The following is a 26,302-nucleotide window of genomic DNA, read 5'->3' as shown; positions in this document are numbered from 1 at the left end:
TCTCATTTATGTAAAATTCATATCAGCACAATACAGATCTATGTTTACAATCCTATCGCTTTCATACCTGTAACTATTTTTAAAAAATGCTTTGGGACGTTGGCTATACAGTATATAATCAGCTAAAAGTGTAATGGCAGACATGCTAATTGGTGATACAGCGGTTTATGAATCAACACAGTCCTCTAGAATTATTACCTCTATTGGTAAGCCAATATAAATCTGTGATATAAACATTTTGAACAAGTTTAGACCTGTTTTCACATTATGCTCATCTACAGACTGCGTTTGGTTAGGATTTAAACCACAGCATTCATAGCAATTAGCACAAAATTCACCCTTGCCAATATTTTTTTACAGTTTTAGCATAGTCTTACCGCACTCATGAAAATGTTTTCAGTGAAAAATCACTAACAAAAAGACACTATAAAGACACTGTATGCCCAGTGCTAAATAGCAGGTAGCAAAAATTAAGCTAATGAAAGTCCAACAGCTAACAGCTATATTTATCAGGTGTCGTTGTAGCCTAACTCAGAGCTTAAGGGAGAATGAATATTTGATTTATATTTGTAATGTAGCCAGAAACAGGACTCCAAAGGGGTGATCATGTTGTTTCTGCTGGATGTATACGTGGGTCTATTGTTTGCTAACGAAGAAAAAAAAAAAGATCAAGTATATGGCTAAACTTAATTGCTTGAGTTTTAGCTTTAAAAAAAAAGTATTTCTATCTTTCTCAATATAATGTGTTATTGTTTGTTTTTAGGAGCCCCATAGCAATAGTCACAGATAATAAAACAACTTCTGCACTGTAACAGTATTATACAAATGTGTTTTTGCATTGGCTTGGACAGAAAAACAAAAAGTAAGGCCATACTTAGATGGCAAAGAAAGAATATTTGATATGATAATCAGTCTCTTTCACTCAAAAGAAAAAGATATACTGTAATATTAAGAGATTGGGCATTACCCGCAAAATTCAACACATTTAGAAGTAACTCTTAAATCAAATGTATGTGTTAATGTTCATGTGTTTACTCTTCATTTAAAGTTGTATGTACAGTGGCCACATACTGTAACTGGAAACATACTTTCAAGGAAATATGCACTCTAATTAAAGTAATCACACAATATGTCACCATGAAACCATGAATATAAATATACATACACATTTACAAAAGCCAGGATTTTCAAAAGTGCTGCGGACGGTGTAGAAAACAGGCGGAGATAGAGGATCACACTGCAATCCAGGACTTCACTCTGCAAAGGTATGTATACACAGTTGCTGGAGGTATTTGGTTCGTCTCTCAGTCCCCAGACCAGAACTCATTAAAACTGGCCTCTAAGTAGAGGGGACCATGTCCTTTATAACAGGTTCTCTGTTTAAGTAGGTGGCCCAGTAGACAAGGTTGAAGCTGCCAAAGAGAACCGGAAACAAAATCCGTGACATCCTGTCAATTTTACTGACGCTGTTAAAAGTCTTCTTGCTATCTTGGGCTTTGCCGTCTGCTTTGGGTTTGTTGGGGTCCAATGTTCCACCTTTGGCAATAGTTGGAAGTGTGCTGGAGTCCTTGGTGATATTAGGCGCATAGTTTGCCACCGCTACAGCATAGGCGTTATTCTTCTTGACGACAGACGCCCTCTCTTTTTTCTGTTGAAAGACGGAAAAGATTAGGTGCAACAGAGACAACCCTGAGACATGTCACTTGTCATCTATCCATGAATTTCAAATTCATGCAAATGAAGGTGTGCTGTGGCATTGGGTAGTGTCTGGTGACGGATCGGAAGCATTTTGCGATGTCAGAATGAGGGCCAGCAAAGTCTATTAAGTAAGGACGAACTGTAAATTTTTGTTTTTTAAGCCTTCCAACACTTCCAAGGATGTCAGAAACTTATGGAATAAGTAGACTGATACTCATACACCTACACTGACCATGAGGAGGACATACAGTTCATCAAATACTGTTTTACATGATGTTTGGGAGAACATTTCATAAAACTATACTGGTGTGTTCAAGTTAAATGTAATAACTATCTTGGAGTGAAGATAGCTTTTTGGCTAGTTGAAAATAATCTTTCTGCATCTGTGATTTATATATAGATTCTGTGTGGTTTCTACAGTATACCATGTCTGACAGCTACATTATTTGATGCAGAGTCACTCCCTAAAATCAGTTTAAAGATAAAGTGTTTTGTTCATCATGGCTATTAACATAGAAAAAGGGGGACAAATTGATTAGTATTTATTTAATTGTGGAGCCAGCCACCATGTGGCATGTTAGCTTATTTCTATTTCACCATACACATTGGGATAAGAAGTCATATACATTTGCCAGTTTGCTAACTAGCCCTCAAATATAGTGGTGGCTCTTTAGCGCTACCTGTAGAGAGCTGAAAACAGCCAGTAATATTATCAGTGCTTCAACAGTCCTCTGCCTCAAACTGATGTTTTCACGACTGAAGCTCCAAACAGCGAGTGTCGCCTTCTTCAAAATTACAGCACATTGCTAATGAATTCTCTTTGAAAAGGAATTTTGTCAAAGAACACGTTCTTCTCCTCATTACCTTCTCAGTCACAACACTCTTTCCATCCCAAGCCCAGCCGCGCTTCGTGAAGTAATTGACGGTGGCAAACTCAATCAGAGCGGAGAAGACAAAGGCGTAGCAGACGGCAATGAACCAGTCCATGGCTGTAGCATAGGCCACCTTGGGAAGGGAATTTCTAGCGCTTATGCTCAGAGTTGTCATCGTGAGAACAGTGGTCACACCTGGAAACACATAAAAAGATGATAACAATTAATTTAATGGTAAATGGACTGTACTTATAAAGCGCCTTTCTAGTCTTTACACATTCATACACTGATGGCATGGTACCAATCTGCACATCAGGAGGGAGTTAATTCATTCTCATTCACACACCGTTGGCGCAGCAACGGGAGCAATTTGGGGTTAAGTGTCTTGCCCAAGGACACACTGACATGTGGACTGGAGGAGCCAGGAATCGAACCCCCATTCTTCCAATTGGAGGACGATCACTCTACCTCTTGAGTCACAGCCACCCTTAATGGACAGTTCTTATGAGATTTATGAAGAAAGAGTTGTTTTATTACATACACATATCACATATAAGGTACATAATACTGCAAGGAAGCAGGAACAAGTATTTTATTAAGGATAATCAAATAAAAGCATAATGATAATAATTAACTTTTAGTCATTTTGAATGATGTATTTGTTCTTCTGAAAGAATGAGACCTGCTGTTTTGCTCATTCAAGTGTTAGTTATGACTGTCCTTTGTGTCTTTAAAGTCTATGGTTACTATTACTAGACAACCATTGACCTTCAGTAATGCTTTAACTGTTAAGCAGGTTTGTTTGCCCAGTGGACAAACAGTTTATTCTTAACTTCTGTCCCTTTTTTCCCCCCCTGAGCTAACCACTCTTAGGCCACTCTTATTAGTTCCACTTGGCTTACAAACAAGTCCAACTGGATTGAAAAAGCACTGAAGCATCTAAGACTTGTCTCCTCTTTTCTCTTTATCCTCTCTCCGGCGCTACCCATTTGTCATCAACTTTCAGCCATTTGTTGTGTTCCTCCTCCTACGCTGTCAGGGGTGATTCTGAGTGAATTCCACATGCCATCGAGCGCATTGGGCATCCAACACTCATAAAAAAATCCAACACTCATAACTCTGGACCCAAATTACATCAGATCCGTTGGGAATTTTAATAAGATACAATTTTATTGCCTGTTTGAAATGTGGTTGTGTATGAAAAAATTAGATGTTGAAAAACACATACCAAATACAGTCCTGGCTGGCACTGATTCTCGATTCAACCAGAAAGACACTTGGGAGAGAATGACGGTCATGATGCATGGGAGGTACGTCTGGATGACAAAATAACCAATCTTCCTCTTCAGATGGAAATGAGCTGTCATCACTGTGTATTCACCTGTGGAGACACGAACCAGGGTCAGTTTAAAGCCTCACGACTACTGCAACTCCTGATACCTTTAATATTTTTACATTTGAGCATGATGTCAGTAATTTATATATTGTAATGCACAGATGTGTATATACAACTGTAGCTTAAGTTAATAGTATACAGTATATTACTCTTTTATATAACCTTTACTTGAAATCTAATGTGTAACGCATACATAATGCCTGAAGAGGACATGATCAAGAAGCATTTAAAACTGATTTCTATTTTTTCCCCTCATCTTTCTGACTTAAATTACTGCAACTCTACTTTTAGAGTGCTACTTTAAAGTTCATGACTATGGTTTATTTGTATGACAATCTAAAATATTTTTTTTTCCACCTTGCCTAGAACATGACATTAAGCCATTTTCCTCAACTGCACTACACACACACACACACACACACACACACACATACACACACGCACATATTTACTGCTCCACTGCTGTCACAAATTATATTTCATCACAGGAAGAGTACTAATTAGTTTTCTGGATCTAGTATGCATAAAATCAATGAGTTGTTGCTAATTTAACTCTTTAATTAGTCTGAACTACTCATATTTTACTTTAACGTTCCCTTAACGTTTCCTTTAACAGCCACAAAGTGGCTGTTAAAGGAAACGCCACTTCCCTCAAACTTGCTTGTACTAAAACCTGACAACCTAAAACAGGCACAAATATTCTGATTCATATGATTCATCATTCAAATCATATGAAATGACCAAGAACAAATGTGATGGCCACACCTCCCTTTGTGCTTCACACTTATACGACTGAAACCAGTAGAACATTATAATTGTATACGAAGAGAGAATGCAGCTTTACAATGCCAGAGCAGTCTTAGACAAATATTAGACAGCCTACATCAGCTGTTAAGAGTGCATATTTGATATAATAATCCACACATACATCGAAAAGTAAGCTGTATGATTTCCTAGCCACCGAGCGAAGCCCTAATAGCTGACAAGGCCGTGAAACACTGCCAATGCTGCAGTAGCAGGCAGGCCTTCCAAATGGAAGATATCTCAAAGAGAAGCCAAGATTAGACGTGAGAAGAAAAAGATGTGTTACCCATGGCAACAGAACAGAGAAACATAGCTCATTTGCTGCGATTCTGAAATGAAGGCCTTGATACACACTGCCACTTGGCAAGAGGAAAGTCCTTTTCAGCAGTGGGAAGGGGGGAGGGGGTGTCAATTCCAAGGACTAATCCCAAAAGATTTTTTATTCTGTCTCTCTCTTTTTCTATAGGACTGTTGTTGTATTGCCTGCCTTTCTAGCAGTTACGTGAGGACTAATTCTCTGTCGGTCGCCATACATACAAACACACACACACACTCAGACATTGGAATTTAGTGGAGCTGAGTGTACTCTCAGTACCCTATGGAGCTCTATATCTTCTGTAATTTAATTTGCATGCCAGCTCCGATGCCTGTGTTGTGGGTGGGGGAGGAGGGTGTACATGCAAGGAATCCACTGGTTGTGGCAGAATTTCTTCTCTCCAGAGAAGCCTGTGATCGCTTCACTGAGAGGAAAGACAGTAATTATGAGCATGAAGATGACAATCGCATCATGTTTCCAACAGATGTAGAAGACACCACTGGAGGACCTCACTCATACAGGACACGCTGGATGACAGAGGGCACAGACTCTCATACCAGACACAAAGCTATGAGAATTCATGTGGATTATCTCTCAGAGATGCTGCTAACAATGGCTGCTTATTCCTGTATTATGTCTTAACAGGTGTTTTGACATAACCTGCTGCAATTGCCCATATCATGTGAGGACCAGAGTTAACTCTATGGGCTGACTTTCAAATACATGTATTATTTGAAAGGATACATTAAAGCTCGACGAATACCCTTTTAGTCCCTAGTTTGGGTAAATATCCAAAAACTCAATGTAATAGTATGTTTCATTAGACCATCCCCTGCCTGGTAAAACGACCACATCTTTGAAAGTCAGCACCTTCAGTTTATAACTCAGGCTTTCTGTTAAAAATGTTAAGTCTCATGCCCAAACAGCAATAACCCCGATGACATCATCGGGGGTTATTTCTCAAACTTGACAAAGCTCCCCCAGAGCCACAGACAACATTAAACATCTGTTTTCACTGGCTAAGTATTGCTGATGGTTGTGTTGTGTTTCCCTTCAACAGACCATAATTTAAAGCTGCATGTATCAGTTTTTGGCCACTAGGGGCCAAAACAACAACAAAACAACCTGACAGATAGAAAGCCACATTGCTGGCTTGTTGATGGGGCTAACATGTTAGCAAACAATTGTCTATTTGCACATGCAGCAGATACAAAGCAACATTATCATCCAAATATCAGGAACCAGGAGTTTTATGCATCACTAACTTAAAACCACACAAACTAGTTCTTGGAGATAAGTTGTTACACATATTTAGTCCTACTGTGAACTAACTGGATTAACTAACGTTAGCTAACGAAATATCTGACCAGACACTTTAAATATCACAGAAAAAACCCACTAAACCTCAAATGACAAAACTTCATGCTAACTTACACATAATAACAGTTAGCTTAGCAGATATTTCCCTCTCACTGTAAACAGCTACTAACACTAAAACTCACATATTCCTCCAAGTATGCACATAGAAATAAAACAAAGTAAGACCTACATTCACAAAGGGTTGGCTGTAAAGATATTTTATTATTTGACTCCTAAAACTGTTATGTTATGTTACTGCTTGTGATGCTACACTGACTTCCTGTGTTTATGAGTACAGTGTTTATGGCCTAAGACATTTCATAACGTCAAACAATTTTCTGTAATCCCTGCTCTTATTTGATGCAATATTAATAAAACAATATTGGTTAATACAGGTTTAAATTGTAAAGTCGACCTTTATAGAACCTTCACTAGGGCTGCAACTGATAATTATTTTTTTATTGCAGATGAGTCGGTTAGTTGTTGAGACTATAAAATGTCAAAAAATAGTGACCCATTTTCTCAGAGGCCATGGTGATGTCTTCAGTTCTCTTGTTTTGTCTGACCAAGTCTCAAATGTTAAGATATTCAATTAGATGTCATATGTGAAAAGGAAAAGCATCACATTTAAGAAGCTCCAATATTTTTGATTGAAATGATTAACAATTCATTATCTGACGACTGACATATCGACTTGTGTGTTTTCCACACTGTGACATGCCAGAACATCTTACAAAGACCCATGTTACAGCAATGCTACATGAAGCAGTAAAGATGCAGTGACGTCACTACCTTCAGCTCTGTTCAATCACAGGTTTTGTGTGTCTTACACTCTACACTCCGCTGCACACAAAATAAACGACATGTAACTGCTTTAAAGTAACAAGCCCGACATGACTTTGTGGCAAACAAACGCATGGTTGAATTTGGGGGGATTTTTTTTGTAGCAGTGTGTTGATATGTTTGCAGACTTATGCAAGATGTCCATCCCAGTGAAGCCTGAGAGCACATTCATTCGTGCCAAATGACCTAGTTTGCAAGTACGCTACACCAAACACTGACACACTAGTAATGAATGATTAATTTAAAGTCAGCCAATCAGATAATGTGGAGTGACTAGTTAAACAAGAGAAACAGTCACTGGCAGGCATTCTGCCTCCTATTGAAGCATCATACACCACTTAACCTAGATAGAAACATTTAGTGCATGAAAGGATCTTCTTGCTCAATGAAATTGAAGCAGGGATTCCCTTGATAGTGGAATACAGTCACTTGGGAAATACTCTATACTTGTAACTGATATCTATAGGGAGTAGTGGTGGAGCATTTGTCTCAGGGACGCATTATGAAATCTGTTTTCTCTGTGTTAGATTCATTTTTAATCTCTAACACAAAAAATGTTGCTATAATTTCAACCTATTTACATTGCATGCATTTGAATTTACAGATCATTTCAGATCTAATGGCTAAAATATAAATTCTGGATTTGACACACCAGTTTTTATGCTTTCACCCACACTACCCTGAAATACCTAGAAAACTGAGCAAAAAAAAAAGTTCTAGGAATGAAAATTGGAGCAGCATGTGAGAAAACCTGGACTGTGCATGCTCAGGCGCATAGGGAAAGGCAGCTAACTACACAGCGATGCTTTGTAAGCCACCCACTCCACCCTCTACTTTACAGTCAAAGTCTGGAGGCAATAACCCCGAGGTCAATATCCTCCACCAGGAACAAACTTCTCCAACTCTTTTACCGCCATCAAATGCAACTCATTCTTTGGAGCCTCCTAAATTCTCTTAATTCACACTTCCACCCTGGATCTGATCCCCCTCACCCTCCCTAAAGGTCTTCAAGGGCCCAAGGCAAGTTTCCAAAAGTTGATTTTCATACTGCACAAACAAATCTTCCTGCCACGTTCATCGATCTGTAAAGATGGAGTAAATGTTGAAGGTGGTTTTCCATTTAAGACAAAATAGACTAAAACAGGCAAAGACACATAATTACACCTACACACTTCTCACCATTGTCATCACCACTATTCTCATCATCATCCTGCATTTCAAAAGCTTCTTCTATTATGTTTTTTCTCAACCAAGTAGTATTGCTAAATTTAGATTAGTGCTGTCTCTCAGTGACATGCTTTCAGATCTCTCATCTCCTACTAGACCTTTTTTTACTTGACAAATGCTGGCATTGTTCCAGGAAGTGTAAAAAGCTGCAAGAAGGATTTTTACTTTTCATAACATTAGGTTTTTGTTGTTGTTGTTTTTTAATCAGAGGTTCCCAAACTGTTAAACCGGAGCAGTGCCTCACCTCCTCGTATGTCTACGTGCTGTTTGGTTCGCCTCTGTTTGTGCACACCCCAGAGGGCGTTTATATCTAAGTTAATGACCACGGGGGGATTATTTGCAATGCTTCCTGTATGTTATTTATCACTGTGCTGTGTATTTGATTCTTCTATGCCATATTGCCTCAGCTGGGAGCCTCACAGAGAGGAAAACCACACTGCTGTATCGACTTGTACATCAGTTTTTATCTGTTTTAAGGTTGTTACTGACAAAATTAAACTTAGTGACTAAACACAAGAAGGTTAGACAACACAAGGTGGGTGTGAAATACAGTACGGTGTCTTTTCAATGTATTTTTTCTGTCTGAATTATTGTTTCCTTATCACCTCAATAAATAGCTCCAAAATCAGGTATTTCCTTTCATTTCCTGTCCTGTCCTCACTTGTGCATCATTTATTGTAACACCATCACACACCTGCCAAGGGACTGCGGAGGTAAATTAGCCTCTAGCTACAATCTGGCATATTTACATTTCATTTAAATGTTCATTAACATGCACGATCGCTTTTTCAAAAGTTAAGAAACAAATAAACAAAAAGGCAGCTAAAGTATGCACTGATTACAATGATTGATTTCTAATTTATAACATCGCAAACATCAGTGATTATATAGTTTGCAGTCACTGGTTGTCAGTGTACTTGTCAGTCCCAGCATGTGAAAGAAAACAGCTGTCATCTATCTTGCCCTATCCAAAAGCTGGCCTCTGCGTGTCTCAGTATTCAAATCTAGATTCAAGGCTTGTTTGTGTACTGCGCCTCAGTTTTTGTTTTGTGTTTTTTAATCTCAAATCATTCCAGATATTTCTCTGCACTCTGTACTTCCTGGACAGTAACCGTGTCGCTCGGTCTTCTCATCTTCACATGCACAGAAACACTTACAGATTTGTGTATGCACACTAACGTCCTGGCCCGGTTTCTTGTCGTCTTTATTCTATTTTTAGTCCTCATTATGACTTTCTTTTATACTATAGCCTATTTTTCTATGTATTTGTTTTCTTTGTTTTCAGTTGGTAAACAGTATGCTCGTTTAAAGTGTTCTATAAATAAATTAAACTTGACAACTGATTGTCTTCGATATATTTCTATTTGTATATAGGGCAGGCAGCACGCAGGCAGCTTTAAAAAACAGCCTGAATATCTTCCACTTTCACAGTTTCTAATAATTATACGGACAGTTTGACATTTCTGGAAATATGCCACACTTTCTTGCTGGGAGTTAAATGATGAGATTAACACCACTCTTCTGTTTATGTGTTAAATATGAAGCTATAATCAGGAGATGTGTAGCTTAGTATAAAGGCTAAAAGACTGAAAGCCTGCCTCTGTCCAGGGGTTAAAGCTCAGTAATTAACACATTAGAGGATCTGGTTTTAGCTTTGGATATAGCCAGGCTAGTCGTTTGTCCCTTCATGCTATGCTCAGCTAACTGTCTCATGGCTGCAGCTTCATATTTAATAGACTGACATGACAGTGGTATCAATTGTTTCATTTACTCTTGGCAAGAAATTATATAAGCATGTTGCTCAAAATGTTGAACTATTCCTTTAAAGTAAACTTAAAGTCCCACTCCACTCTTGCTCTGCATTCAGATGTGCTTAAAATCCCCCTTCCACTTATTTTGGTGTTTGAGCTTCACTATGTAGAATGATGTATGTTCAGAGTTTGACATTTAAAGGCTGTTTTCACATTCATCTGCATAAAGTGGAAAGTTTCTCTGCTCTCAAATTAAATCTGAGTTAAAAGTGAGTTCCTACAAACTGATATTGTGACACACAAGAAATTTGGAGCCAAATTCGGAGCCAGTTATGTTCCAGTATGCAACTTAAACAAGTGTGATGTGGTTACTTAAAGCATCCACAGTTCATGAGCACTGAGACTGTTTTGTGTCCAGCAGTTCAATGTTTTAAATTAATGGTATTTTCATATTCATAGATTTTGGGTTGCTTTTTTTTTTAAATGTTAAGAATGTTTAGGTAATTTTTAGGTAGTTTTGTCAATTAGTAATTTTACCTTAATATGGAATAAAACAAATCAGACACTAATTATTATTCAAAGTAGAGTATTTTTATGTTTGAAAACATGTCTGCAGGGTTTTTTTTCCAATTAACCTTTAAAACGTATCCTTCAAAAAAACATTTTTTTGACCAGCTTCATTTTATCCACTTTAAAATGTTGTATTTCCTCCTTTTTCTGCTTAATTTTTTACACTCTGGACTTAAGCTGAGTTAATTATCCTGTCCACTAATGAGCTTGTCACTGTTGGATTCACTTGCTAATGTCTCCTGCAGCCCCATTTGAGTGAAATGCCCCATTTTAAAATGCAGACCAAGTTATTCACTTTCTGGGCCCAGAACATGGATTTTCTTTGTCATTTCATGCATGGCTGCACTTTTGTGAGACATCCTTATGTCTTTGGGCACCAACATAAGACTCTAGAATCACTGAAGTACACAGCAGCCGATCTATTCTCCCCTCTGTTAGTGTCTCTGACAGCTACAGCAGGTAGATGTGCTCCCATTCTTGTCCACCTCTACATCGGCATCCCTCACCTGCTTTTAATTGACATCCAATTAAAATCCTCTCCATCCTCTCCTTTCCAAAAACTACCAGTCACACTGCTTTCAAGGCTCCAGGCCATGTTCAATACAGATTAACAAAATACAAAACAAAAGTAAGGGATTCAAGAATGACAGAAATCCCTTTTTTGTCCAATCTTTATCATGCACAAGAAGCCAGAACAAACGTTTCTCTGCGTTTTTAGAGCCAAATAAAGTGAGTAACAAAACCACAAAACTTCATGTTTCACAGCATGGCCGCCCCCCTGCAACATGTAGGTGGTGGATAAGTTCAACATCCACCCAAACAAGCACAGAATCTTCACAGTTAGATTTTCACATTGAAAGTGTTTAGAACTGATATAATGAAGATATTTAGGTTCCTGCATAATTTTTTCTCTGAGGCAATTTTAAGGTGGGGAGAGGACAGTGGTCAGAAGGAGGTGAGGGAGTCATGAGGTGGATTTAATTCCCTCTAGACTTCGCCTCATCTCTGCGACAGCTCACCTGTACTTGATTTAATAGTTTCTCGTCCGACTGTTTGCCCGAGCAGGTCATACTGGTTCAGGCGGGAGCTCTCTCCTTCCACCACCACAGAGTCCGAGGCATTCCGAGTCCAAGCGTAAGTCACTTCTGAGATTGTGTAAGCATCTAAAATAAAAAAGAGGAGAGGATAAACCCACAGAGGATAAATCTGGGGCAGCCCTGGCTATTGATGAGTTTTGAGAAATAATTTCAGTGACCCAAATGAAAACAAAATTGCTCCACTATATTGTTTTTGATGCTGGAAAAATGAAAACAGTAGAGAGAAAAAAAACTCGTTGGTTGAAGATGTAATTTATAAAACACCAACAAGCAATCGATGCACGGTGACATTTGCCCTTTTCAATCAGTCACAGCATTCGTATGGAATTTGAAAGCTTGTCTGCTAACCTAACAATGAAATAGAAAAACTGTTTTATCGCCATATCTTCTCTTAGTATATTCAATAAATGAAACATTTTCTGCCTTTTGTTGTAAGAATGTGGCAAATGAGCCAACAGATTAATTAAAATAGTGTAAATCATCACATTAATGTTTTTAAAGTAAATGGGAGATTAGTTTAATGTGAGAAGTCAAGGCATTTCAGACATTATCGATCATGTACTAACACTCTGATACTTAATGATCATCTCCTGTTTTTAAAACAATATTTTAAAAGCAGCAAAAAGCAAAACATCTTCATCCAAATGTAAAGAAGCCATGACAATAAAATAGCACTTAAAACTAATTTAAATTCAGAAAAATAAAAGATTTGGATGACTTTTCCCCATATTTCCTTTAGCAACATTCCCACTCGGTCATATATCTACCTATCATTCTGTATCTATTTAACTGCTGATGTATATTCCTGTTAACATTTCTATGGCCACTGCCAGAAAACGGAGCCATGCATTCCAACTTCACTCGGTTCTTTAAGATTGCTCTTGCCAAAGAACCAGTGATAGAGAAAAAAAAGTATAAAATAGCATTTAAACGTAAAGTTCCCTCAAGCGCTATCATCATCAGAGTTACTCACAGCTGCCAAATTTTAGTGGACAGGAATGAAAGTCCATGGGGAAATCCTCCAGATGCATTGGGCACTCTGCATGCACAGTTAACCTGCATCCAATTCACAGAAAATTAAGAAGACTTTGCAAATGCATAAAAAGTAAACAGCACAGATTAGGCATAGTCTCCAAAAAAAAAGAAAAAAAGAAAAAAAAACACAAAGAAAAAAAACTAACTCACACGCCTCATGCACTATTCAAGACACTTACCATCTGTAATGCCTTGAAACTAAAATAATTAATCTTTACTGTAATCAGCAGAGCAGAGTAAACAAGGTAGCGCAGAGACCAGCAGAAATCAAAAGGCTGCATTATGAGCCAGTTTGTAGATTAGTTATTTGATAAGGAACTGCATTGTATGCAACTATGCTATTAAAATAAAACATTGTGCAACCACTGCAAAACATATCTTGCAATATTTTATCATATAAATTGATTTTCTTGAAATGCATGGTGACAATAGAACGTTCAGTTGCAATAAAACATGATGCATGAAGGAAACCTTTTGGATAAATTAGATTCTGTGTCACCGCTGGATGCATTTTTGTAAAGCTAGCACATGCTTTAGTAAAGTGAGTGTTACGTTCACGTCAATCCTCTTAAAGGAAGGGTGAAACATTTTGAAATAATATTGGCTTTCTTGCCAAGAGTTAGTTGAGAAGATTGCTACTAAATTAGCTTAGCACAAAAGCTGGAAGCGGGGGGAAGCAGCTAACCAGGCTTTGTTAGAAGTCCACAGTCAGCAAAGAAATGTTATGCTGACAGTGACAGTGTGTTGAATATGAAGCTACAACCAGTTGAGAGTTGGCCTATTATTCTATAATACCACAATGTGTTATTTTTACACCTGATTTTGTAACTGTTGGACAGCGCCAGACTAGCTGTTTCCAGTCTCGTGCTAAGCTAAGCTACTTAAACTGGCCGTAACTCTATATCAGTACAGACGTGAAAGTGATATTGAAAGCAAAAAAGTGTATTTTCGAAAATGTTCATCTATCTCAGGACATAAAACATAAATACAACTCAGTGCCTTTTTCTTTAGACGTGTTTCCGTAACTTGGATTACCTCATGGTGTACAGCAGTGTCCCGTCATCTTTGATCCTCAACAGTTTATTAGGCATGGTCATGTTATGAGCCACAGACTTTTTCCCATTGTGGAAGAAGGTGTCCGGGGTCCAGATTTTACTTGCCATCAGGTTGTTGAGGGGCAGAATATTCATTGGTCCATGAAATGTCAACCTCTCGTCCTTCCAGGTTTGCCGGAAGAAAACATCTATGGTGTATTCCTGTGGGCAGAGTAGATGGATCAAACTCTACACTCATACATGTTTATTTATGACTCTGTTTATTAAGCTGGCAATGTACAAAACTGACTCCCATTCTTGGTCAAATGAAAATGTGGCACTTTCCACGGTTGTGTTTTATCGGAGCATACAAGCAACAGTCTTCCACAGATTTCACCTGCCACTTTAAAATCTGGACACGGTATGGTTTTCTCTATTTGTCAGAGCTCCATCAAGGTGAGGCCCGCACTCTGTGTGTTCCCCGCAGCTCTCTGAGCCAGTGTTTTCCTAAGCTGGCTCTGAGGCCAAGACAACCCCTTGACCTACAATCCTTTGTTGTCAAAAGAAACCACACACAAGAAAGGATTTAGGGCAGAAAGCGCTGCACTGTGAAATGTGTGTATGTGTGTATGTGTGTGTGTGTGTGTGTGTTTGTGTGATTCACACACAGCGAGTAAGAGATATCCTCCAGAGCGTCATTTATTTTCTTGTTACAGTTGAAAAGCCTTTGACATTTAGATTTTGGGACAACTGAAGCTGTTCACTGAAACCAAGACTCATTATTATTATATTATTTCAGAATATAGCAGCTATTTAAAAGATCATTTCAGATTATTTAAAATTTGGTCTGGTTATTGTAGTTTGGGCTATCATTTCTATTGATTATTTAGGAATGCAGTAACATCACCATGACAAATTCTGATGGGGCAAGAAACACAAACAGCTACACGATCAGTTAATCAAGATGATGTAAATCTCTTCATTCTGAAGTAAAAATAGGAAACTGTCCACATGTAACTAAAGCAGGCACAATAGGTCACTTTTAAACCAAGAAACTGGCCTGTAAACTGTTATCAATTTGTAAAAGAGATTATAATTTTATTCAATTGATTAGGCTGCAATATTCTATATTTTTTCAATGACAAAAAATAGCATGAAAAAAAGAACCCTACCAAAAAAACAATCCTACTAACATGACTTGTATTTGTTTCTTGTTACCAAATGGCAAAAACCACAAAAAGACCCAAGTTATAATAAGCCAAAGTGATTTTTAAAAGGCTTGTGATGTGTGTCACCACATACATCACACGCCACAGCTAATATGAGCCAAACAGCAGCCAGCCGCAGTGAACATTTCTGGGTTTAAATATACCACTGGCCTCTTTGTTCATGACTAATAGTTTGGCTAATGCTCTTTCGAAGGTAAACATGTTTGAACATGATGTATGTTTTTTCTTCTTCTCCTAATTATTTTTCCTGTCACTGGCCAGCTTTGGCTCTCAGTAGACCTCCCATAAATCTTATAAAGCAGCCACCTCAGTAATCAATTGAATTGCGTTACAGTATGTGAATAAATCAATCAGGTCAGAGGAGAATATTCCAGGCTGTTGCTTATTTTTATGAGACATCTGTCCATGCTGAAGCAGGTCCTGAAATAAATCATATATTTTCAGCCTTGTGGCTGATTTTGCTATACCATATGCTCATTTCACTCATGAATAATTTACTCTTGGGTTATAAACTTGACTGGCTGTTGCTGAAGTACTCAGTGATGACCTCTGATGTTTTCATCCGTCAGCTGTTTGTCCGTCTGTCCATCTGTTTATTTATTAAGATATTTTAAAAAGGGAACATCAGGAATGGTTTGGCTGTAATTTGGATGAATCTTGGATTTCTGCCATAAAACGTTTTTTTTTTTAACCTTAACGATTTATCATCTCTGTGACCGAGACGTGTTCCACATATGTAGTGGTTTATGTTCACTGTACTGAGTGCTTCCTAGTTTACATATCATTCAGTGGCCACAGCATTGAACTCCAACGTCATAACTGTTCTTGTATCAATGGATCAATCACTTGGAAAATGGGTCTTCAACAACAGAAGGGACGCTGTTGATATGATGTGAAGGTGGGTGCATGTTTCAGAATGATAAACAGGATAGCCCAGGATAAACAAAGGAGTGACTTGAATAACAAGAGGACTTTCAATAATTTATAAGATGAAAATTGTCAGTTGAATAGACATCATGCTGTGGTGAGGAATACTCATCCCACGTCAGTATATGTGTGTGAAGACAGAGATTATTACAAAAGGAAGGGAAGCTTGTAAAAAAAAGCTAAAAATGAGTAAAAAAAGCATAGTTTCTTCCTTATAGTATGAGCATGGAGTACAAGGCCACCCTCTGAAATGTGTTAACAGCAAAGATCTGGGTGAATAATGAAACACAATGAATAAATGTCCACTATCTGCTCTCACCATGTCTGTGTCTGAAACTGGTCCAAAGCTGGTGACGTAGATGTTTGTCTTCACTTCAGTTACCCTGTCTGAATAGAAGACAACAATTAGTGGCTTCAAACGACAGCAAAGGGTGTAAAACAAAGTGAAACTGCTGGAACAAAAAAAAGAGAGCGAGAGAGAGATATAGAGAGAGAGAGAGTTAGAAAGCCTTCAATATTTAATTATTATTCCTCCGAACTGTCCGGCAATTTTTGTTAATCAAACTTAGTACTGGCCAGTTAAAGGAATAGTTTGACAATTTTAAATACATTTATTAGCTTTATTGCCAAGAGTTAGAAAGGAAAATCTATATTACTCTCATATCTGTCTGTTTAATATGATGCTCAAGCAAGTTAGCTTAGCTCAGGACCGACTGGACAGAGGAGGAAAAAGCTAGCCTGGCTTTGTCTGACATACCTGCCAACACCTATTTTCAACCTTTTCTCCCACTATGCTCCCGATTGGTCATTTCTCCATTTAATCTCCCAATTGCATAGTGGTACAAATCAGATGGTTGTTTTTTCAGTTTCTATGTGGGATATGTGTCGTGGTATCTTAAGCAGTGCACTGTAGTTGCCCCAACAGTGGATGGGAAACCTGTTATGGAAACCTGTAAAGCTGCTGAAAATGCATGTTGAAAAGGTGGTTTGCTAAAGTACTTATTGGCTTTTTACACGTGACAGTTTTGTTGCACTTACAGTAATGAGCATAGTTACGCAACATTGTTTTTCCAGAGAGTTTAAGCTGGACTTTTCGTTAGTTTAGCACAACTCTGCCTTCCTTTCTTTTTAAGTGCAGATTAAATAAAAGAGATGTAACATTTCAATTAATAAGCTTTAGAGGTGCTGGTAGACAGATTTTGTCACCTGTGGACAAAGTGAAGCTAGCTGTTTCCAGTCTTTATGCTAAGCTAAGATGACATGCTGCTGGCTTCAGCCTCACTACTGCTACACGTACTGATATGAGAGTGGTATCAATCCTCTCTTCTAACTCTCATCAAGAAAACAAAAATAGACATATCCTTTAAGCTTAACAGACATGTAGTGTGGAAAGGCTTTAGTTTTATTGTCTAATTTAGAGAGAAAACAAAGGTATTTGGTGTGTGTTAATGCTGTAGGTTATAATGGACTTAAATAAAACACACAAACAGAAAGGGCGCTCCCTGTTTTCCCCCCCTGCAAATTCAATTAAATAGATAAGTGCTCCTGAACACGTACCTTAGCCTTTAAGCATATTTAAAGCTGTCATCATTTCTTAATATTAAACACCTTACAATGCAATGATACATAAGGATCAAATTAAACTGTTGCTGAACTCGTAAATCCATGTCATTGTCTCCTCTACTCAGATGAAGCTAAATTGTGTTCAAACTCGGCTCACCTGTACATGACCCGTTCAAACCAGTTCATAAGCAGCTCTAGCAGGACTAAATTTAGAGAGCCAGTGACATGCAGGCTATGATTTTAAGCGTATAAAATTTGTCCTAAATGTTCACACTGATGTGACAGATAGGAAGAGCGAAGCCTCATATGCTTCCTATTCAAGTGATAATGTGCTACTGCATCTGCGGCGCTGCATCAGGTCCATTTGCTTTCTCTACACTCTGTCTCTTTCAATAATTACTGAAGCTCGATCTCTCATGCTCGGCCAATTCAAAAAGCTTTCACTTTTTACTCTACATTCAGCAAACAGCATCTCACGTACAACCTAACGAGATCATTACTCCTAAGTAAAGTGCTCTCATGCATGGCAAGGCAGGCCGCCATCCCTGTCCCTCTAACAAGACATATTATGGAAATGCTTTCTTATTTATAAGGTAATGTAAATCAAAAGGAAGTGGCAGGTTGCAGGGTAATAGGTGTGATCCATTTAGCAAGACATACCATGGGGTGCATTTATTTATGTAAACCAGGCCTTTGTGTTTTGAATCAGGCTGATTTAAAATGATCAGGTTTTTACTGCGGCTCACAGAGGCCTCCATTAGTTCGATTTATTTAAGGAGAAATGTTCTTTATGGAGGCACACATGAAACACCATCTCAGTAAAACGTAGTTGTATTGCACGGCTTCCTCTTGTAAAAAGACACAATAGGTGCATTTTATTAATGGGTGTACTGTACTTTAACGTCTCAGTGGCTCTGTGTGAAATTGGTCATAGTCAAGTCTGCATTTTGTTGTATTGGCAAATTGCCTCGTTGTAATTATCTAAAATAGTGAGCTCAAATTATCCCACAAGATAATGTAAAAAGCAGTATAAAATCGATGGCCACCAACAGAGAGACAACTGTTACCATTTATCACAAAGACAGATAAAATATAGTCTTTTATCTAGAATTCCCTTTATGCCGAGGAGTGACTACATGCACATTTTCAGACATGGCCGATGCTTTATACCGTGACGTAGGAATGAAAAGATCAGCTATAGTTTTTTGCACTTTTTCTCTGATTGACCAATACTGTATTAAACCACAACATACAGAAAAAGCCCTTTGCACACCTGTCACTCTATGTATTGTTAGTATATGAGAAGTCTGGTCATTGTCATCTTTTTGTGTAAATGATTTTTGGGTGCCCTTTTTAGATAGCATCGGATGAGAGATGACAGGAAACGAGGGAGGCAGATCCAACAAAGGTCCCCAGCCGGACTTAAGGGGGATGTTATGATTCATGGTTGGCGTGTTAATCCCTAAGCCACAGGGACAAAAATAATGAAAATAATTATAATATGATCATTTAAAAATATATTATTTAGAGTCTTGTGTTTTTGCTTTGTCAGACCCAGTCAGATTTTTCTTTTCTTCGTTGGATTATCGAGCTATTTATTGTCATTATGAGAATTAGGGTTTTCTGTATCATGATGGTTCCAGTACATTACTTCACTGTTTTGTATTGTTAATGTTATTCTTGTGCTGTTTTCTATTTATTCTGCTTATTCAAACCCCATTTACTTGCATGAGGTGTCTTTTGCTGTTTTTGGATGTTACGGTTGTTGATCCTAATTTTTCTTGTTTTGGGGTTTGTTGATATGACCCATGGATGATTATGGTGCTATTTTTTCATGGATGGTTGACTTACCATAAATTCTGACAGTCCAATAGTTGATTTTTTTTTTAATTATAACCTTAAAAAACTAAACCTCAAACCTGCACCAATACAGAGAATGAATGATAAACAGAAGTCTGTGGAAAACCAAATCCAGCTCCAAATGACAACTGTAGTGCATTTGCATTGCATGAGTGGAGCAAATTTACAAGCAAAGCTAATCATATTTGTACAAACGATGTTTCCTTCCAGTAGCAAACCTAGAAAAGCACAGCCCTTAGGGAAAATACAAGTTTACTATTTAAAAATATCCAGAGTGCATTTAACGCCCAAGGACATCAGGACACTTTATAGGAACAAGGACAATACCTAAAGTTGATTTATTCATAGCAGCTATAAACATGTGCTATTCATGTAATCTGAATCATTTGGTACAGATGGGCCTACTGAACCATGTTTAATTGGTCAGATGAAACCTGCCCGTGTTACGGGACTGTGCATCCTGCTGTGCTATTATCCAAACATCAACTTAACTCTTAAACCAGTTGCGATAAAAAGCATCAGCAAAAACAGAAGAGGGAGTAACATCAGCTCAGAAAGCTGCTATCTTCATACGTCAAGCCTGATTTGACTGCATTGAACAAGCTGTAATAGGTTTTGATAGCAACATTTAAATTAACAATCAGTAAAACTGCTGCTTTCTTGTAATCCAACAGTGATTGAAGAAAGTTCATTACATCTTTTCAATTAGTTGTATTTAACACCTAGTGTGTGGGACTATAATTAAAGTTGTGTGTTTAATGTTCACACTCAAGCTGAGTAGACATTTTGACTTTTTTTTTTTTTAGCACGAGCAGCAATTTTTGCCAAGGCTGTAAGATCAGCAATTACAGAATAACCAAAATCCAACCGGAAGACCTCATAGTATCACCCTGCAGTGCAAACGGGACACAAATGCTCAACAGTACCACTGTCAAAAAGGGCAATACTGTATGTCTTTTTAGCTATAAGTCAGAGAACAGAGCAAAGTGCCAAAGTGAAAAGTTGAGGTGCTTTCAACACTGCCACAAAAAGAGAGTAATTTTAAAGCTGCACTACTCTATTTTTAAGTCCCTTTGGAGCAGACCTTTACAACAAGCTAAACGTCATGTTCTTGACATATTATGGCCGTCAAAAGTTAATAATGGTTAATTTGGATTACTCACTTCCAGTGACCCCTTTCACATTACACATAGCCATTTGATCCATTGTTTCATTACCATTACTACTATTAAACAGCATAGCTGTGAGCTTGGAGTCATAGTTAGATGACAAATTTTGTGTGGAAAACAAATTAGCGGCAAAAGTGTGACTATGAACACAAGTGAGCTGCCTCGCAGTCACACTAATGATGATGTGGGAGCAACTGTACTTTCTGCATTCACTCTCTGCAGTCTGGATTCATCTCAGTGAAAGAAACCAATCGCCACATTTTAAAAGAGCTCTGTATAACAGAGAGTAAGTACGGAAAATAAATGCAGGATTAAAGCAGTTACGATTACAATTTAGTCCACAGTAGTTACACTATAGACTCTGCATTAGAGAAAAATAGCTGTTATCGCTTCTGAAGGCAATAGGCCTACTTAGCTATCAAACAGCTGTGGTTTTATTGCATTTGCTATAAATAAATTCAAGAGAAATGTGTGAAGCCTAAACCCACAATTCAGTCATTGTTGAAACGATTACAGTTGGGGGTTTTTTTCTTCTCTCCCCTGAAACCTTCTAGTAGCCCCAAGGGGACATGTGGGTTCATCTTGAAAACCTCTGCCCTAGATTCCTCTTTTCCATCTTTATCAGTGGATGAAAATGTTTCAACTCACAACTCCTGTTCAACAAGACACAGGACAGTTCTCATTGGGATAAATTAAACTGCTCAACAGTTTACTTAAAACATATGAACAATAACTGTGTCTGAGAGGGGCTTTTCATCTTTAGGCTGTAGTTTATGGTATTAATTGATTTATTGCTGTTTGGCTGTTCTTAACTGATATTGTTCATGAAAAATAGTGTAAACTTGTTGATACTGAATAGTAAAATACAGGTAATAATATGTTCTGAATGTGATGACGTTGTAAATAAATGATTGATTGAATGAATGATTGAGAAAGAGAGCAAAAACAGACACACACACACACACACACACACACACACACACACACACACACACACACACACACACACACACACACACACACACAGATATGCATATTGTATGTATGAATGAATACAGTCATACAGCTGTTAAGAGGCTCTTGTTAAGACATTATAAATGTGTTATAAACCAAAGTCCATTGAGGTGTTAATGTGTTTTTTCCCACAGATGAGACATACAGATTTAATGTGTCTACAATGTGGAAAATTCCATCTGATGTCATTTCTCTCCTTTCAGGCTGATTTCTGCTCCGTGATGAGTCTGAGTACATTACTGGGTACAGTACAGTACTACACTTTAAGTGTTGGGGGGCTTGGCTCCCAAATGGGCTGAAAGTGATAAAAATGTATGTACTTGGGGTGCTGGGAGACACATCTAATTTATGTTTGAATGTTTTATTGAAATGTGTTATCACAGATCTCCTCTAAGTCTGTCTGTAACACAATCAGTTCTTTGTCATGATGTAATATTCGTCAGATTAGGTTTCCTTTCATTTATTACTCAGTAGTTAATGGATATATTCAATCAAAGTACTAATGTTGCTGCATAAATCATATACTGTAGAACATAAAATGTCATGAAATATATTCATTAATGTTATATAAGTAATATATATGTGGTAATATGTTGCCATACATTTGTTCTCCTTATAAACAATAAATAAGCTCGAAGCACTATTACTGCAGGTCCAGTTGTACAGGCTGAGCGCTGCCTAGCTAAAGGAGGTCTGTTCCCCATATGGCAGCTCCTGGGCTGGGCTGATGGCCCCAGGAATTTGAATTTCAAATGGCACCAAATCCTGAGGGAGGAGCTCAGCTTTGGGGTGAGGGGCCAGCTGGAAATGAGATGGCAGACATGGAGGATGATGGGAGAGGTGAGGATGGAGAGAGAAGCACTGGAGCACACTGAGGCTACAGTGGAAGATAGATTACTCCTCAACTGACAAAATGAGACGGAGAGGTGAAAAATGTTGAAGCCTGTCACAAAACTCACTTTTTAAAAACAGAAACTAAATATATTAATATTCTTATATAGTATATATTATTATGACTGAATGAATCAACTGTCAATGTTACACTTTACTCAGACGCTCCTCTAGCAATGTATTATTTAAACAAGAATGTATTAATCAATGAATAAAGCATCACTAAATACCATGTTACTTTGGCATCACATCTACTGTATGTCATCACAGTGTATTTTTGTGCACCGTTCAGTGTCTTTCCTTCAACAGCTGACTAATTCAATGGGCATTTTCGAGAAAGACTAGTGAGACTAAAGCCCTCTGTGGGGTTAAATGTGGCCAGTTCTGTTGCTGTTACTTTCCAGGAAGTGGGGTGTTATATAACCTAAATGTTTTGTCCACAGAGTGTGTTTGTCAGTTTACTCTTGAGGGGACTGCTGCCAAAGGTTATCGCTGCTACAAAAGTTGATGTTAAATGAAGTGTTTTCACTCCAAATGAGCCATCAAGCGCTTAAAAAAAAGAAGTGTGCTGTTTTATGATAAACGGGAGCATGACACATTTAAATGGGGAACCCCTATTGTATCATCTCAACTATAGAGATGCACTCAATGATAATACATTATTTCCTTACCCCCAAGACCAGGCCGTAGACGGTTATCATATCCATCCAGCAGTCTGTCCAGGATCCGTGTGAACAGGGTGATGTTGGCATCAGATGCGGCGTCGGCATTCACTGATCTGGTCAACACACACATGACAACAACGTGACCAGCTGAAGGGACACTTCAGCAAACAGGAATCTGATGAAATTTGAAATGTATTTACACTCTATTTTCCTCAGAGGCCTGATTTATGAAAAGAAAAGGGGTCGTTATTATCTGGCAGCGACTCTATACATGCCCACACACACACACACACATACATACATACACATTGTTCCTCATCCACATGGATGACCCAGTTCAAGGCAGAACATTTGTGAGCCATCTGATCTTGAAGCCAAAACACAACTGAATATGCAAATGTAATCAGAGCCAGAGATTCATGGTAAATAAATTCAGATAAGGTCCTACATTAAAGCTCAACATAATCACCACTGTCAGCAGCTTTGGTGTAACAGCCTCAGGTTATGGGCATATTTTACTTTATGCAGGGAATGGTAATGTATATACAATATTAATCATTTTTCACATCTGGGTATTTTCTGTTTGGACCACATTCCTCTAATTACCATCAGAAAGTGTTGGATTAATGTAGCCTAGTTATTGATGTTATAACCTAATAGACTGGGAATATTCTGTTTCTTGCTTTCAGTCTTCTCCAGTATAAAGCAGCACTTTGCCACATTTTAAATCACACAGAATAGCTTATAGGTGCTAGCGTTAGCATTTTTTATCAGAGAGCACACTTTAAATCAGAAACAAACCTGGATTATGGTATTAACAGAAACTTAAAAATGTTTTCACAAACATAAATTAATTTAACAATTCTTCAGCTAACTACATTGTTATTGTTTCATTTGCTTGTTGTTGCTTTTCATGGCTTACTAGCTTGTCAGACAGCTAATACGTAGCAAACTCTTTTTTATCATTTGGTGGTTTTCTGACAATATAGGATATGTTCACAACTATGTCAGCTTTCCAAGTCAAGTATGAAATCATTAAAGATATTAAATGCAGTAAAGTGTCAAGTTTACCATACTGTGTTCATACACTCAAACCCGGTCATGCTACTCTCTGTAGACTGATGTAGATGTAACGTTAGCTAAGTCAACTTAGAGATATCATGAATTTCTGACAGCCACAGTGTTTGTCATTTAGTGAAATTGGGTGCATTTTGTGGTTTGATGAAACCATGAAATATTTTCACAACTATATCAGCTTATATTAAAACCATTAAAGATATTAAATGCAGTCTAAAGTTGAGTGTATATAGCATGATCATAGTACTGTCAAAACCGCTCATGCTACTCTCTGTAGCATAAGTTGTAATGTTAGCTAACTCAATTTTGAGATACCATGAATTTCTGACAGCCACAGTGTTTGGCATTTAGTGAAAAAGACTGCGGAGGAGTCAAAATGGGTGCAAAGCCACCATAGCTGGCAGTTACAGCTTAATAAAATCAATTTTAAACACTGATAAAAATCAATTCATCCAATAAAAAGAGGACTACACTGTTTGAATCTGGTGTCACTATAAATATATAACACTATAAAATGGCTGCTTTTAATTTCCCTTTATCTGTTGTAGCTGGAGCTTGGATGGTAACCATCTCAGAATAATGCTCTCAAGTCGGAATGACAGGAGGTTTTCCTGTTCTTCCTGTTCTGCCAACATGCCACAAATGCAGGCGCTCAAAAGATGATGGGACGGACAATTTGGTCTTCCCACACAAGCTTTCACAATCTGTACGTCACTGGGATCATAATGGAGCCTGGAGAGGAATTCAGTGGCCTTACTTAAATGGCCACTCTCGTGTTTTTGATGTTATTTTTTCCTTTTGTCAGCTGTCCTCTGTGTGAGCACTCGATTGACCTGAACTGTCACTGTAGCCAATATCAAAAAGCACCTTTACACTTGATAATGTGAGATGAAAGAAGCTGCATGGCCATAATAGAAAAAGGTGTAAAACAGGTTACACATACAGTTGTTAGTTTAATTCCTCTTGATAAAAGGACAGTTTCACCACAATATTGCTTTTTTATAGTACTGATACAATAATGTTGGCTGTATTATTCTAAATTAAGATAGGCACCAATTAATGGCTTGGTGTAGAATAATGCAGATGGGTATTATTTATTGTGTTTTGGAATATTTAATTGCATTTCTGAGTATTTAACACAACAGTAATTGGTTTATGAATTTTTATAACACCCAATAACCTTGGAAACAAGAATTCTAAAAGCCTTGTACTTTAACTACAATACATCTTCCAGAAGGCAACACTACCTCCCAGCTGGCTAATTACCAACATGCCCTCCAGGTTATTTTTATGGTCAGACTGAGGATGCTGAAGGCGGTAAACTGTCTCTCCTCCTGCGCATTGTGTGTGTTAGTGTGTACGGTGTGATAAAGAGAAGATAAATAGAAAGAGCCTGCGGTCCGTCCCCAGAGACACAGTGAGTGATCCTCGACCCCGCAGCTCACATCATCGCTTCAATGCGTCTCCCATTCAAAAGACTCACCTGGTTTTCCAGAGAGCTGTGAGCGCCAGGCAGATGAGAAGTAGAGAAGCGCTCTCCCTGCTCCACATGGCTGCTTCAACACCTACACACACACACACAAGACAGTAGGACAGCCACAGTAATGAATGGAGGCTGTCTTTAACCGGGTTGACATGCCACTGGATGTATATGTGACCTATACAGTCATTATATCTATCACTTTTTTCTGGGGATTCCCTTTAGGAAACGAAAAAAAAATGATGAAGAAGCAACTGACAGTAATTAGTATTCACTGACACGTCCCACGCCTCCACTCTCTGAACATTACAGTTGCCAAAAATATTGAATCAAGTCGATCTGAATCCCAATTTAGATGATAAAAATCCATTTACATTCAGAAAATCTTTATTAATATAGAAGAAAATGTGTAAGAGAGGCTTCTC

General features: G+C 38.0%; 1 protein-coding gene across 2 annotated transcripts; it reads right to left on the bottom strand.

Annotated features, from left to right (window-relative positions):
- Positions 1-1,339: 1,339 nt before the first annotated feature.
- LOC128363063 (gamma-aminobutyric acid receptor subunit alpha-2) lies at positions 1,340-25,948 on the bottom strand. 2 transcript variants are annotated; one of them, XM_053323955.1, is made up of 9 exons: positions 25,881-25,948; positions 23,327-23,433; positions 16,478-16,545; positions 14,004-14,224; positions 12,907-12,989; positions 11,856-11,999; positions 3,799-3,951; positions 2,563-2,765; positions 1,340-1,648 (listed from the first exon to the last, which is right to left on the bottom strand). In XM_053323955.1, exons 1-9 carry the CDS (start codon positions 25,946-25,948, stop codon positions 1,340-1,342), a joined length of 1,356 nt encoding a protein of 451 aa, XP_053179930.1. The 2 variants fall into 2 exon arrangements, with proteins under 2 accessions (XP_053179930.1, XP_053179931.1); XM_053323956.1 differs by lacking the exons at positions 23,327-23,433; positions 25,881-25,948 and having other exon boundaries at positions 1,340-1,637; positions 2,546-2,765; positions 16,478-16,495.
- Positions 25,949-26,302: the final 354 nt, after the last annotated feature.

The sequence above is a fragment of the Scomber japonicus genome, chromosome 8 (genome assembly GCF_027409825.1).
Source record: "Scomber japonicus isolate fScoJap1 chromosome 8, fScoJap1.pri, whole genome shotgun sequence".
Taxonomy (NCBI): domain Eukaryota; kingdom Metazoa; phylum Chordata; class Actinopteri; order Scombriformes; family Scombridae; genus Scomber; species Scomber japonicus.
The sequence above is the reverse complement of the archived record's forward strand: the minus strand, read 5'-3'. Positions and strand labels throughout refer to the sequence as shown.